Source organism: Eupeodes corollae, chromosome 3, assembly GCF_945859685.1.
Source record: "Eupeodes corollae chromosome 3, idEupCoro1.1, whole genome shotgun sequence".
Lineage (NCBI taxonomy): Eukaryota > Metazoa > Arthropoda > Insecta > Diptera > Syrphidae > Eupeodes > Eupeodes corollae.
Window position 1 is genome coordinate 59,584,824 of NC_079149.1, and position 15,032 is coordinate 59,599,855.

Genomic DNA, 15,032 nt, shown 5'->3' on the forward strand with positions numbered 1-15,032 from the left:
TGATTTCTAAAGTGCACAGTTCAAACACTACACTATATGAAGAATTCAAACCGTATGCTTGTTTAACAACAACTAAGAATATTGCTCTTATAGCCTTTAGTGTTAACACAAAAACTTAAGTTGTTCTATCAACAGCAACGGGGCGGCGCGGCGCACAGTGGTTCGGGTTGTATGGGAGAGCGAAAAAATATTTTTAATTTGAACGGTTCAACAGATTTAAATGAAATATGGCAAACATGTTTAGATTAGTCATGTGGCGAACCCTACTTTCTTATTTCTAAACTAAAAATAATTTTGTTTTAACTATACAACTGAATAAAAAAGAAATGTACTAGAATAGTAAATGCCGGAAGGCTAATAGACATTTTAAAATGTTACGATTTAATTTAACTTTCTTCTCTTGACTGACCTCGTGTGATATACACGTCTCATAAGTATCCTAAATTATATTATTATAATATTCATCTTTAATTAAGAAATATTTTGTGTTAAATAAAGTGGACTTTAGTATTGTAACTTATATCTTTTATTTCGAAGTCGTTAAAGGTACTCTACTAATAATTTCCACAGTCATATACAGTACCGAGCAAAAAAAATGCAACCGAAAAAGTATGGTACAATCTTTAGCAAGAACTAAGTTATTTTAAATTATAATACTTTGAAATTTAGAATAAAATGTTCAAATTAATTTTTTTCTTTTAACAGATTTGAATTTTACCCAATCTTACTCCATGAAAATAGTTATTGTAAAAAATGTTCCTAAACTTGGATCTTAAGCCAAGCAAAAAAAATGCAAATTCGTGGAAATTTTTAAAAATAACGTATTTATTCATCTTATTTGAAGGAATTTTGTACTTAAATATTTTAATATTTTGTTGCGAAACCTTTATTGGCAATAACGGCGCGTAACCTTTTAGGCATTGAGTCAATCAACGACACCAAAAAGCTCGCAGGTATTTGTTCCCATTCAGTCCTTATTTGTTCCATCAACTCGGTACAATTTGAATGATTTCGCTTTCTTATCTCCCGATCTACATGATCCCATAAATTCTCTATGGGATTGAGGTCGGGAGATTGTGCTGGCCAGTTCAAAACATGAACCCTCTTCTCTTCTAAGAAGTTTCTTACCAAACGGCTGGTGTGTTTTGGGTCGTTGTCGTGTTGAAATAAGCTGTTTTCAGGCATATTCGTCCGCAAATGTGGAAGCATATGGTCTTCCAAAATGCCCTTATACATTTGCGCATTCATCCGGCCCCTTACTTGACAAATCGGACCCACGCCTTGACGAGAAAATGAGCCTTTGAAAAAGCCCAACTACAAATTTGATTTCATAAATATTTAAAATTGCTTACCCCACACTATTACTGACCCTCCCCCATGTTTAATTGTCGGAACTTGATATCTAGGGCTGTACCTTTGTCCCGGGGGCCTTCGCACGTACCTAATGCCATCTGACGAGAACAAGTTGAACTTGCTCTCATCACTCCATAAAACTCTTGTCCATTGCTCACTTGTCCAATGCATATGGCGCTTTGCAAAATCTAGCCGTTTCTTCCTATTGATGGAACTGATGCATGGTTTTCTAGCTGGTCGTCTTGCATACAGTTTTGACTCCACTAATCGTCGCCTAACTGTGTGTACCCCTACGTTGACATCAAAATGTTCATTCATGTCCTGAGTAACTTCCACTGCAGTTTTAAAGGGATTGACTTTAACCTGCCTTATGATCTCACGATCTAATCTGGAAGTTGTTTTGCGTGGACGGCCACTTCCCATTTCCCACTTTGCGATTGATGTCCCCTTGTTCCCGATATCGGGATATAATACGCGATATTGTTGATGTTGCAACACAAAACTCCAAAGCGATATCCTGCATCAATCTTCCGTTGTTAGCAGCGTTAATTATTGCTTTTTTGCATCCAATCGATAGTTGCTTCTATTAATTGCATATTCTAATTAATTGAAACCAAAGAATACATTTTATGTACCTACCTTCCTAGTCATATTTGCCATTTGCATTTTTTTTGCTCTCAGTAAAATTATGTTTTTCTAACTAAATGTAAATTTGCAAACACTAGAGAGAGACCAATTACATATTGCTATTATAAACAGAATGCCTACACAATGAGTACACATATCCAAAAGGGAACAACTTAATTTTACCGTTACGAAAGATAAAGCAATAATAATTGATTTTGGTGTGACTGTTTGCATTTTTTTTGCTCGCTACTGTACATACATGTCTTGTCGAAATTTGGTCGAGAAAAAATTATAAAAAAAAAGTTATTGTCATTTTCCTAAAATTTGAGGTTTTTGATGATGGTATGGGAGAGTGGAAAAAAGTCTATAAAATCTAAAATATTAAACGAATGAAATTTGACACACATGTTAAAATTAGTCTTATACATGCTTTGTCAAAATTTGTTGAAGAAAAAATTATCAGAAAAAAAGTAATTGATATTTTTATAAAATTTGAGGCTTTTGATGTTATATTTAAATAAAAGTTTTTGTTTAGTAAAATCTTTTAGGGCATGTCTTAATACTTCATATTGACTTTTCGACAACTCTGCTTCTATAAATAATGCAAGAGCCTTATTCGGATCAAAATGTGAGCAGGAAAAGCACTCTAATGTTCCTGCATAGTTTATCTCTTCTTGATGAAATATATTTCTAATTTCTTCCCTCTTATACCTTTTAGCTTGATCACAGCATTCGCCATGGTCGTGGTCTTTCCATATTATTTGACGTTTCGGGCAAAACACTTTGGGTTAGCTCTACTTCGAAAACTGCTTCGAGTCAATGAGTGTTTTTTTCAAAATTACTAATTTTCTATGAACTGCGTTTCATAGACTTAAAAAATGACACATAAAACGTTTCTTTCGCTCAGAAATAAAGTTAGGGTATTCCCTTAAAAAATATGGTAAAAGATTTTGAACATCATGACCATTAGTAATAAAGTTTACTACACAACATTGAATAAAGAATTTCGATTGAATACATTTTAATGTACTATATATTTAATAAAAAACTAATACTCAACAAAAACAAAGCAATACAATTGTAAAAATAACACCTTTTTTATTTCCACTTTTAGCGAAAAATTAAAAAAAAAATAAAGTACTATCCCTAATTGTTTTCCTATTTTGTATTTAGCTCTGTCATATAATTAAAAATATCATAAAACTATATTATTTTCGTGCGTTGTTTTCAAGAAAATTGAGTTCAAAGTTGAAAAATTTTCCGGGCAGAAATAAATGTTTCTCAGACCTGGGTCAATGTATTAATTTTGTTTTATTTTTAAAATAAAGTTTGACATTTTTTCTTAAAATAATGTGATTACTTAGTTCATTCTGACAATTAATACGGAAGAAATGATACTTTTTTGTAAACACCACCGTTAAAACGGAGTTTTTTGAAATCTGATTCAGTTAAACATTTTTTATCATAACTTTCACATCTGCACGTGATTTGTTCTGTCCATACACACTTTCTTTGTACCTTTTGACGCTTTTTTTTATCAAAAAGTTAAAAAAAACGCATTTTTCCTAGTATTAAAGCTTCAGACTACTTACAGAAGGTATAATCTATAAATAATCAATATTTTTATTTTTTTTAGATAATCGAAAATAAACCAATGAAATTATTCAAGAAGCTAGAGAATTTATTTAAAGGAACTTTGGAAAAAAACATCTCAAAACTTGAAAATACGGTTCGCGATTTGACTAAAATTATTTTTCAACTTTGAGGGCTTGTAAATCAGAACATACAATATATATGTTAAAAAATACTTTTAAATCATACGCTCGGGTTATCTAAGAGTACTGAAACATAAAGTTTAAAAGGATAAATATGACTTTTTTAAAAGACTTTTTTCCGCTCTCGCACCACTGTGCGGCGTTGTTTCTTCGCTGATAATTATCCGGTTTTTGATCTGAATTGTTGCTTTCAGTATATTCGAAGGACGATTGTTTAAAATCTTAGTAAGTGGCAGAAAGTAAGGCTTAACCAACTGTTACGGTATTAAGATTGTGCTACCGGATATGCTAATGCTGCACAATCCATTCAAGAAATTTTATATTGACTTCATAAAGTAATCTAGAACATACTCGTACAAGCGCGAAATGGATATGGAATGGAATGGAATGGTTTTCGTTTGTGAATGATAAACCAATGTATTACAATTAGATAATTACTTGCGATATATAGGAACTACATGGCGAGTATTATTTTGGTAAGTAATTTCGAACTCGAGATTTTAATCAAATATGACATTTCGGTGGTAAAGAAGTCGAAAAAGGTGTGTCTACGATTCCGTCCATGTACTGTCCTTGCTCCGTCAGCCCAAGCCATTGGGACGACTGAGGCTTGAAAGATAATTTTATAAGTCCCCCATAGAACGGTTTTTTATTTTGTTGAGGAGGTTTGTCAAGAAGCAATGAAAAGATTTCAATAATTTTTGTATGCATAAGCTTTTCTAATGCCTTCATAATATTTGATGATCAAAAATTTAAAATTTTACTTTTTGGATTTAAAATTTTTCCCGAAAAAAATAGACTTTTTGAACTATGTGTATATAAACATTTATTTAAAAAAATTTGCTCTTAAGATTTGCAAATAAAAAATTAAAAATTAAGTTTTTTGTGCGAAATTTTTAAATAGACTTTTTGGGCCCAACGTGACCCAGTCGTACATTTTATTTATCACTTAAATAGAAAATCTTTTTAAAAACCCTCTAGAAGGTTTTATATTTATACTAGATTTTACCCGCGACTTCGTCCGTATTAGATAGTTTGTTTTTTGGATAGTAGTATGAAAAAACTGAGCTGTACTTTTTTGTACGTATGTTTGAATTGTGCCGCGAGATGGGATGAGACCATACCAAGTGTCATAGGTTAGGTTAGGTTAGGTTAATACATTTTAACAAAAAGATAGGTTACTGCAATACATTTTTATATACTACTTGTTTTGTTTTTCCTTCCTTGGTCATAACGTAAAGATTTTGTGGGTTTGATATTCGTAAGTACGCTACATATCCATGGGATTTTTTTTTTTTCAAATTTACACCTGCAATTTTCAGCTTTTGCCTCTGAGCTTTATTTATTGTTATTGCAAATTCTGTTTTCAGAAAAAACTGCACTCTTTTAAACTGAAACGTCAAATCGGTTGGAATTATCAGAATGTGGGGAATCAAAATATTTTTTCCTTTTGCTATTCCAGTCATTTTTATAGCTTTTATAATATTTCTTCCTATGTGAGTAATCTGTAACCGTGTACCATTAAATAGCTTGGGTGCGTCAAGATTTCTCATTAACAGTACTGGAACACCAACCTTCAATCTCAATTTATATATAATTCCAAAGGGGTATGATATTACTTGTTCCGTGCTCATAACGTGCGACAATTTATTTCATAAAGGTTGGGAATGTGTTGTTTTCCCTTGATACCAATTATATACAAATACTGTTCAAATCTTTGTTAAATTATAAGGAGTGAAAGCGATCAGATTCCCCTGTAATTATTTTTTCCCGAAGTCAAAAGTAACTCATGTCCTTTCTTAATTCTCAAACTATCTCCTTACCAAATTTCATTTAAATCTTGTTGCTGTACATTTTACCACAACAAGTTTCACCTCCCTTGTTGCTAACCACCCTTGACGAATCCTTACGGTGGCCCCAAAATTCTAGAAGAGTCTAGTAGAAACCTGGACCATCAGCCAGGGACCTGCTCTCCTAGCATTTTGGGAAAGCAAATTTAAAAGGTATCACCAAAGTGTGTGAAAGGATTATACACCAACGAATTGTGCGAGGGTTGACCCACATATTGGATACCCATGACAACAATGTGTGTAGTAAAGTCACACAAACATTAACTTAGTATGGCCGTGGGCCCATCATAAAGTATTACCGAAAGACAAATCACTCCAAGAATATCTTGATAACTTTTATTTTAATTATAGGCTTGGCTACCGACTTCCTTCAATACGACATAAGTAGTTTATCCTCAACCAAAATCTAGCGCGTGTAGGTACTCGGTAATGCGAGGAATTTCACCCGTTTTTTCCAGAAAGTCTAAACTGGAATGGGTTCGAAAGTGAAGAGCTGAACTCACTCATGGAGCTACTGGGTGATCGCATCACCTCTTTAAAGAGATCGCGTGCGATGAAAGATATCTGGCTGCTCGGTCGCACACCCCAATCTTATGGATGGAGGAAGTTGCGGGACCGAGACAGATCGATCACCACGCAAAAGGTCCGAGAGGACTGCCTGAGGGCAAGTAGTCGGAAGGGTCAAGCTCGCCATGATTATGGCCACTTTTTGAATTCCACCCAAAGCCTTTTGACGAAAGAAAAATTGTGTGAAGGAATTTTTTTTGAAAAGGCCTACATAAAGTAATTTTGTTTCGTACGATAGTTTTTCTTTAAGTTTCTATTGAGTTAAAGATTTTATTTTGTTCTGCCGCGCCGTGGAGAAGAGTTGAGGAAGGACTGCGATAGCTGTGGGAGGAAGTCAAAAAGAAGCTAAGTATAGTGTTTTCTGTTGTTTATGAAAATATTGCTTTTTCCGGTGTTCTTCATTTGTTTCAAATTCGTCCTTTTGACCTTCGAATCGAAGTATTAATTTACTGATATTACGGAACGCATTTACCGCTTTTTGATTTTTTTTTCTTATCGAAATAATTTTCTTCTAGTGAATTCTTTTATCGGTTTTTATCATTATATCTATCATTTTCTTTTGCAAAGCATTTATCGAGAATCTCAATAATTTAATTTGTATCTTTCTCTTTTAGAAAAGATCCTGGTTTTTAATCCCGGTTTTCGTCGTCCTTAGCTCAAGAACCAGAAGAGATATCGACTTCAAATACATTTCGTTATACAGATAATAAAGCAGAAAGATGCAGAAAGGGCTCTCAAGAATATCACGTGGGTGGTTTTTTTACCATAGCAGTTTAAAAAAAGGTGAACATTTTGGTAAAACCTAAATACCTCATGAACCAATGACGCTAGAGACTTGAATTACATTTTATATTATATTATATTATATTATATGTAACGTAATACAAAACAATTGTAAACAATTAAACAATTAAAAAATCCAATTAACGGTTTTTTTATAAATCACAAAAATGTGCCAAAACAATTTTGTGCAACGAAGAATAATGTTTTTAACATCTGATAAAAATCAAATTGACAATTTTTTTCATACAAAATAAAAACCTAAAAAAACATTACTCAAAGGTGGTAGAAATTGAATTTCGACTCAAATATTTTTTCAAAAATTTAGAAATATTGTTTTCAACATTCTGAAAAAAGTTGAGAAAAATCAATTTGACTTTTTTTTTTTGTACAAAAAATAAAAATCAAAACAAAAAAATTAGTAAAAGTTGGTAAAAATATTGTTGTCAACACTCAGTAGAGTTTGAGGAAAATCTATTTTTTTACAAATAAATAAATACCTAACAAAAAAAACAATGCTTAAACTTGGTCAAAATTTACTTAAGACTCAACAAGTTTTTTAAAAATTAAAAATATAGTCTTCAAACTCTTCTTATTTCACAAAAAATGTTGTTTTCGATTTTCAGAGTAAAATCTACAAGAAATAGTTCTTGATATCTCTCGAATTAATTTCAATCATTAAATTTGCAAAAATTTAAGAAATGCTACTAAAATTTGTAAACATTCATTTTCCACTAAAAATCTATTTAACAAAACTAGATTTTCAAACTAAGCCATTTCTCTATATGAAAAATATTGTTGGTAATTTTAAATTTTTTAAGAATAATAACTGAAAACTTTTTTAGCCTAACACGAAACCAAACAGATTTTTAAGCAAGACAAATCGACAGACGAGATGGGAAGTTATCAGTGTGGGTCGCATTTCAACCTCTTTTTTTATATTTATTTTTATATTTATATTTATTTTTATATTTATATTTATATTTATATTTATATTTATATTTATATTTATATTTATATTTATATTTATATTTATATTTATATTTATATTTATATTTATATTTATATTTATATTTATATTTATATTTATATTTATATTTATATTTATATTTATATTTATATTTATATTTATATTTATATTGATATTAATAATAATATATTTATATTTATATTTATATATATATTTATATTTATATTTATATTGATATTTATATTTATATTTATATTTATATTTATATTTATATTTATATTTATATTTATATTTATATTTATATTTATATTTATATTTATATTTACTTAAAAAACATTATTTAAAAAACATTACATAAACTTGTTAAAAACGATTTGCGACACAAACATTTTCTTAAAATTAAAAATATTGCCCTGAAACTAATTTTATTTTATAAGAAATATTGTTTTCAACATTCGATGAAATTTTGACAAAAATCGAAATGACAGTTTTTTTAATAAAACATAAAACAGTATTGCTAAAAGTTATTCAGTAAATGTTTAAAAAAAAATCCAACAGTCCGTTTTTTTTTCATAAAAAAAGATCTACAAAAAATAGTACGCAAATTTGGTAAAAATTGATGTTCGGTTCTCGATATCTCGTGAACAATGGAAGATATTGTATTTGTTTATATAAGAAATAAAATCTTTTATGAAATGCTACTAAATTTGGTAAAAATTGGTTTTCCACTAAAAATTAACAAAAACACATTTCGAAATCAAACTATTTCATTATATGCAAAATTTTGTTGGTCATTTTTTTTAAGTAATTCAACTCTTTTAATAAAACATGAAAACCTACAAATCTTTTAAGCAAGACATATCGACAGACGGAATAGGAAGTTATCGGTGTGGGTCGCATCCCAGCCTTTTTTTTTTTTAATAAATTAGATAGCAAAACATCTGTTTTCTTAACATTTTTTTGAAGGTAACACAAAATGAATAAGGTGGCACAACAGCTCGTAAAAAATCAGCGCCTAGCTAATTACAGCTTTCATCCATTCCTCTTTGCAACTAATGCCAAAAATGGAGGGGACCTACAATTTGTAAGCCGAATCCGAATTGATATCGAATTTCTTGCAATTAATACAACTAAGTTCATAAAATGCCGGGAAATTGTTTCGAAAACTCGGTCCAACTTCAATAACTTCTAAGGCAATATAAAATGAAACATTTTCTTTTTCAAAAAACTGCTTAAATAATTTTGCTTTTAAAAATACTTTCATTGGAAATTTTATGAATACAAATTATATCAGGCTTAATTTGTAGAAATTAGTTGTTTGTATTTCAAATTAAAATATTGATAAGATTTCCTAAATTTGCTAATAATTCTAAAACAACAATTTCTGTAAATCATTCTTTCTTATCAAAAAGTTTGCATCAAAAACAATTTCAAATCTACAAGGTCGTAGATATATGTTGTTTTACTAAAAGGTTGTTTTATGAATATAAATTACTTGCGTATGCCATCACTACTAGGTTATGCCTAATAGATGATTCGCATGACTGTTTATAATTAATTGATGAAATCTGTCTTCCATGATTACTACCATAAGACAGTCCAGCCATCATCAGCATCATAGTTACTCAACAGACAACAAAAGGTGTCAATCTATATTTCGCACAGGAATATGAACGAACATAGGTACAACGGTGTATAAAATCCATTACATTCATCACACGCTAACATCAACCAATCTTTTTATCTAAGCTTATATAATTTTGAGTTAATATAAATTGAGCTACGAGTACTCTGGCTAGGCAATCAAAAATCTGATTTAAAATGTCACCCCTTTTAAGCAATTTATCACATTAAATAATTTGATGTGCGGGATTTCAACACTTGTGTCACCCCTCAATCTGCTAGTGTGACACATTTTTATCCATTGGACTATCCAACCCAACACAACCCACTTAGCCAGTCTGTGAGAAGAATATAATGTCTCATAGCTCAGGGGAGAACAAATTTAAACTAAATAAAAATAAAAATAAAACGTCACTCTTACCTGATTGCCAAAGACACCGACACTACATGCTGAAGATACTTGATCTGGGCCAAACCAGACAGCAGCCACCCGGGCCGGAAGTGACAAGATGCAAACCTTCAATTAAACAAAAATAGGGGTTATCTGTCATATCGTCTCTGTGTGATGTATTATATTGGTCTGTATAATGTTAGACATTTGTATGTATGTTGGGAGTTAGGATGCATTTATATGCAATTACCTGTGCAAATGCCACAACGGCTTGTCCGATAAAACTAACATAGAACAATTCCGGATCCACGGAGAAAACTTTTATCCATGCTCCTATGCAAGTACCACAGACACCAACCAAAGCTGTTATCCGCAGACCCTAAGTCAATTAATGAGATGCACTTAATTATTAAAGAACCAAGACGTTGCGTCGTTTTGGAGAGCACAATATTTACCATTTTATCAAGGAACCAACTTCCAGGAAAAATCAAAGGAATATAAAGAATCATGTATATCATGGACGTCCAATCGACCCATTTATCACTTACGCCATAGTATCTGAAAAAGTTTTAGTATTTAATTTTTGTTTTATCAGAGTTTTTATTTTAAGAAAAAGTCAACAAATAAAGTTTTCAGATACTCGAAGGTATAATTATTATGGTTATAATTACGGTGGGAAGAAAAACTAATTAGCAACTTACTTTGTGACAATATTGTTAATTATACTGTATTGGATCCATTGCATGGCATTTGAGGCAGAGTAGAATGAAAAGAGGATTAGGACTGCCCATCTTCGCTTGTAGACCTTGAATTCTGAAAGATATAAAGAAAAAGATTAAAGTTTTCATATTTAGAGTCGTTTTTTTGATGAAATGTAAACGTAGTTGTAAAAGAATTTTAAGTTTTTTTAAGTTCTGAAAAGTACAAATATTACTGAGTGATTTGGTGGTGTTTTAAAATGTCATCCATTAAGCAAACTAGGTTTCGTAAGTTGATAATAATGATTGTCACATATATTAGAGGATGAAAATTATATATTTAATGATATATTTAAGAATTATGAAATAAGTTGGATTCATGCAGTAAAGTCAAACGCACTTGGGAGAGGAAGTGGTGGAGGATTATAAGGATATCGCAAGCATCTTGATGTTGTTCCTACGAATTTTTGAAAGTTGAAGAAATGGAAGTATTGGAGCAAATAATTAATGGTTCGGTGGTTCACATCATACCAATTTATCTGAACTGTTCACACTAGATGCGAGATTCTAACAGAATCTGAGAAACTCTACAAAATCTAGGCTCAATTGATGTACTTGTGATTAGAGATTTTAATGCTAGGGTAGGTCAGTCGCAAAATAGCTTTATTCGTGGAACTGTGTCAACAATCTTCAACCACTATCGCAGATCTAAGGATAAAATTATTGATTGCGAAAGGCGCTAAAATATTGGAAATAACCGATTCTCTGGATGCAAGGATGCTCAACGGAATCTGCAATGGCGATAAAAATGGCGAGTGTTCATTTATTCGAGGAACATCGTGCTCAGTATTAGACTATTGCTTTATGTCCGGAAAATGGAATACAATTTTCAGTGATTTTAGGATAGCTGAACAGACTTTTTCGGACCACATGCCTTTGAAAATTTCTTGCATAGTCGCTGGTACCGAAGATGCAACCAACACAAAACAACTGAGGCTGCTTTGCAAACTGAGATGGAAAGATAGATATCTTAACATTTATCTTAATAATTTAAATTCGGAACTTGCATCACATAATGTTGCATAACCACTCAAATAATAGCTGTCCCAGCAGGCGTGAGTGTCTAAATGCAAGAAGAAAATTGTCCGCTTTCTTAAAGCTGCTGAGGACATTCAATAACAACTTTGTTTTGAAAAAGAAAATGTCTGGAGCGTCAAAACATTAACGATTTAAACAAGACAAAGTCACCCGCAGAGTTTTGGAAAGCCGCCAAATTTATCAACGGAAGAATTGCTACATCACTGAAAGCGTCTGAACTCAGTATTTATTTCACGAAATTATTCAACGCGCCACAATTTGCGCCGCTTGCACTGTACGCAGTTCCGTATTTCAAAAATGAATTTCTTAATGCACCATTCTCGACTACTGAGCTAAAAACTGTAATTGAAAGTGCCAAAATGGGTAAGACTCCGGGTGAAGACCGAATTCCAGTAGAGTTTTTTAAGAACTGTTCCGTAGAATTCTTATCCTTATTGACAGAGAAGTTCAACAGGATGTTTTTAGAGCTCAGACGTCCCTGAAAGCTTCAAGAGGTCAATAATATACCTCTTACACAAAAAAGGGTCTTATGATGTACCGGAAAATTATATTGCCATCGCCTTCTTGAATTCTTCCGTAAAGCTTTTCAGTACTCTAGTTTTTAATACTCGTAGGCTTACACATTGAACCGAAGAAAAGAAAATTCTAAATGCATTTCAAGCACGATTTAGAAAGACCTATTCGACCATAGACCAAGTATTCAGTTTGTTAAACATTGCCGAGAACTTCAAAAGAAGGAAACAAAACCTGTACGACTTTTTTGTAGATTTTCGAGCTACGTCTGATTCTATCGCCCGTGAAGCGCTTTTTTATAAGTTGTATAAGCTTGGAGTATCGAGTAAAGTGGTTACCCTTGTCAGAGCGATGTATGAAAATAATAACCTTCGTATGAAGAGTTTTCAATAGAATTGGAGTTTAACAAGGCTGTGTCCTGTGTGTTGAGCCCACTACTATTTGTTTTGTTTATTAATGATATCGAGTTTTGCGCCTGGCCAGACTTCTCCCAGCATGCCCGACAGCAAGCGTATAGAGATCACGCGACCTCTGATCGTTACAAGCGATGAGTTTGACATGACCTTGATGCCAACCCCAATCGCTTTTTACTGGTGGTGGACCCGGATGCTCTCTCATGACTTTGAGAAAGCCAGCCGAGAGCCCCAGTTTCACCATCTGCCAACGGTCAGAAGTAATCGTGCCATCAATATTGCTCCTATCAATGACCGCGACTATGATCTTTTTAGGCACTTTAAGTACATCACTAAATGGTTTAGTGAGAGGTGCTCTGGCGATGTTGGGAGTGCTGGTGTTCTGACCCTTTGGGCTTTTTAGGGACGGGAGTGGGCTCCTCCAAAGACCTATGTCGTTTTGACGTGGAGTCATAGCTACTAGTTTTATCTAGAATGGATTTAGCCCACTCCTGCCTCTTGCTAATAATGGGATTACTTTCATCCCCCAATGTTGAACCAGAGGATTTTAGAATCCTCATCGCATAGGGCCGTTGGTTATAGGAGCTCCTAGGAGCATTCTGGAGAGGTTTTCTCTCTTTGGTAGTGGAAGTCACGAACTTTCCACTACCGACCTGAGAAAGCGTTTTAGTCAGTGATACATCCTTTACCATACCGGAAAATGGGCAGTGACTTGGCACAAGCCCTTCTCCGGTGTTTGGCAAAGAAGTAACGACAGCCGACGTTGCCGCCGAACTGCCGCCCGGTGTAGATGGAACCTGTACTGCACACGTAGAAGGGTAGTGACTTGGCCCAATCCCTTCTCCGATGTTTGGCACAGGTGCAACGACAGCCAAAGTTGCCGCCCGGTGTAGCTGGAGTACCGGCACCGGTTTGACGTTTTTGCTTCGGGTTTAGTTTTTGTTTTTGTGTTTGTATATACATTTGGATTCCCACGAATAGGCGAAGTAAAAAGGGGGGTTCTATCTGTGCAGAGATTCGCTTACACAGATAAGGCTAGCTAATCCGGATGCCGCCTGGTATCCGGATACTCCGTTAACGACTGAGCTATTTTTAGAAATTGGGCCCTCAGCCTGGCTGATCATCGGCACGGGTCGTATAACACCTTAGATCCAGCCCAATTGGGAAGTTAAAGGGAGGGATATGTATTGGAAAAGGAGAGACGAACAGCAATTAAGCCATTAGCATCCCAGGAAGGAAACAGGGTATTGACAGACAGTGATGCACTATACAGTCAGGGAATAAGGAGCCATCAGCCAACATAGTAGAACAAAGCCGATGTAGGAGGTGGTAAGGATTGGGAAGGGGAGGGGCGAGCGACCTTTAGTTTGGAGAAATAATTCCCGAGAATCATTGACCTTACTCAGCTTCTACAACTCGACAAGTTCGATGCTCAGGTAGAGTACAAATACTTAGGGGTCTTATAACATCTAACCTCAACATAAAAAAGCATTTTGAGTCCAACCTAGTGGAATCGAAAAGAGCAGTTTCTTCTGTGTGGAAACGCTTCATCGATAATAAAGGTATCGAGCATAGTTCAAAGCTAAACATTTTTCATGCGACAGCAGCTTCTATGCTTTATTGCGTGCAAGTCTGGGGATATTGTCAATACGAGGAGGTGGAAAGGTTCCTCAGGTATTTCTTAAAGCGCATTTTTCGGCTACCGATTTGCACTCCTACTTATATTCTACATTTGGAAAAAACTGAACCTCCATTGTTCTTAAGGACCTTAAAGCTGCATTTTGACTACATTATTAAAGTGATGGAAATGGACGAAAAAAGATTGCCGAGACAAGTACTTAAAAAAATTTTGTCACCCAGGGGTAATTTAGTCAAAAAGTGGGAGAATTTGGCTCTTAGCTTGGGTGAAAGTATCAAATTTTTACCCTGTATAAGCCTTTCAGACCTAAAAGACAATTTTAAAACAACAATAGAGAAGTTAAGCTATGTCGTGTATAGAATTTTTAAAGAGGAAGCTCAATCTTCGCAACATAGAATGATTTACAGTCAACTAAATTTAGATCCTCAAGAACGAACATACCTCCTTAACCGTTTCCCCATAAGTATGATAAATGTTATACTTTTTTAAGTTAGAGACGAACTTTAAATTTTGTACGGCATCGACCAGATCTGTCGATCGTATGCGACCTTTGCAATCTTAATGAGAGAGAAGATGTACACCACTTCATTGCAAGATATCCTGTTTTCATAGAGTTTCTAATAAAATATTTTGGAGCACATGTGATGGAATTGGGCGAAAAATTCGAAGTTCTGAATGGAAAAGTAGGCTGGAAAACTATATATAAATATATTACAACCACATTGCGCCATAGAC

General features: G+C 33.4%; 1 protein-coding gene across 8 annotated transcripts in view; it reads right to left on the bottom strand.

Moving 5' to 3' along the window:
• The window catches only part of LOC129949467 (feline leukemia virus subgroup C receptor-related protein 2), a 162,859-nt gene that overhangs the window by 47,253 nt on the left and 100,574 nt on the right, over window positions 1-15,032 (bottom strand). For all 8 annotated transcript variants that reach the window (XR_008782039.1, XM_056060950.1, XM_056060949.1 and 5 more), the window contains 4 exons: window positions 10,638-10,749; window positions 10,392-10,494; window positions 10,187-10,315; window positions 9,967-10,062 (listed from right to left, as the gene is read on the bottom strand). Coding sequence is in view for 7 of the 8 variants with exons in the window: in XM_056060950.1 (XP_055916925.1) it covers window positions 9,967-10,062; window positions 10,187-10,315; window positions 10,392-10,494; window positions 10,638-10,749 (440 nt within the window). In the remaining variant the exon portion in view is untranslated. The remainder of the gene's footprint in view (window positions 1-9,966; window positions 10,063-10,186; window positions 10,316-10,391; window positions 10,495-10,637; window positions 10,750-15,032) is intronic.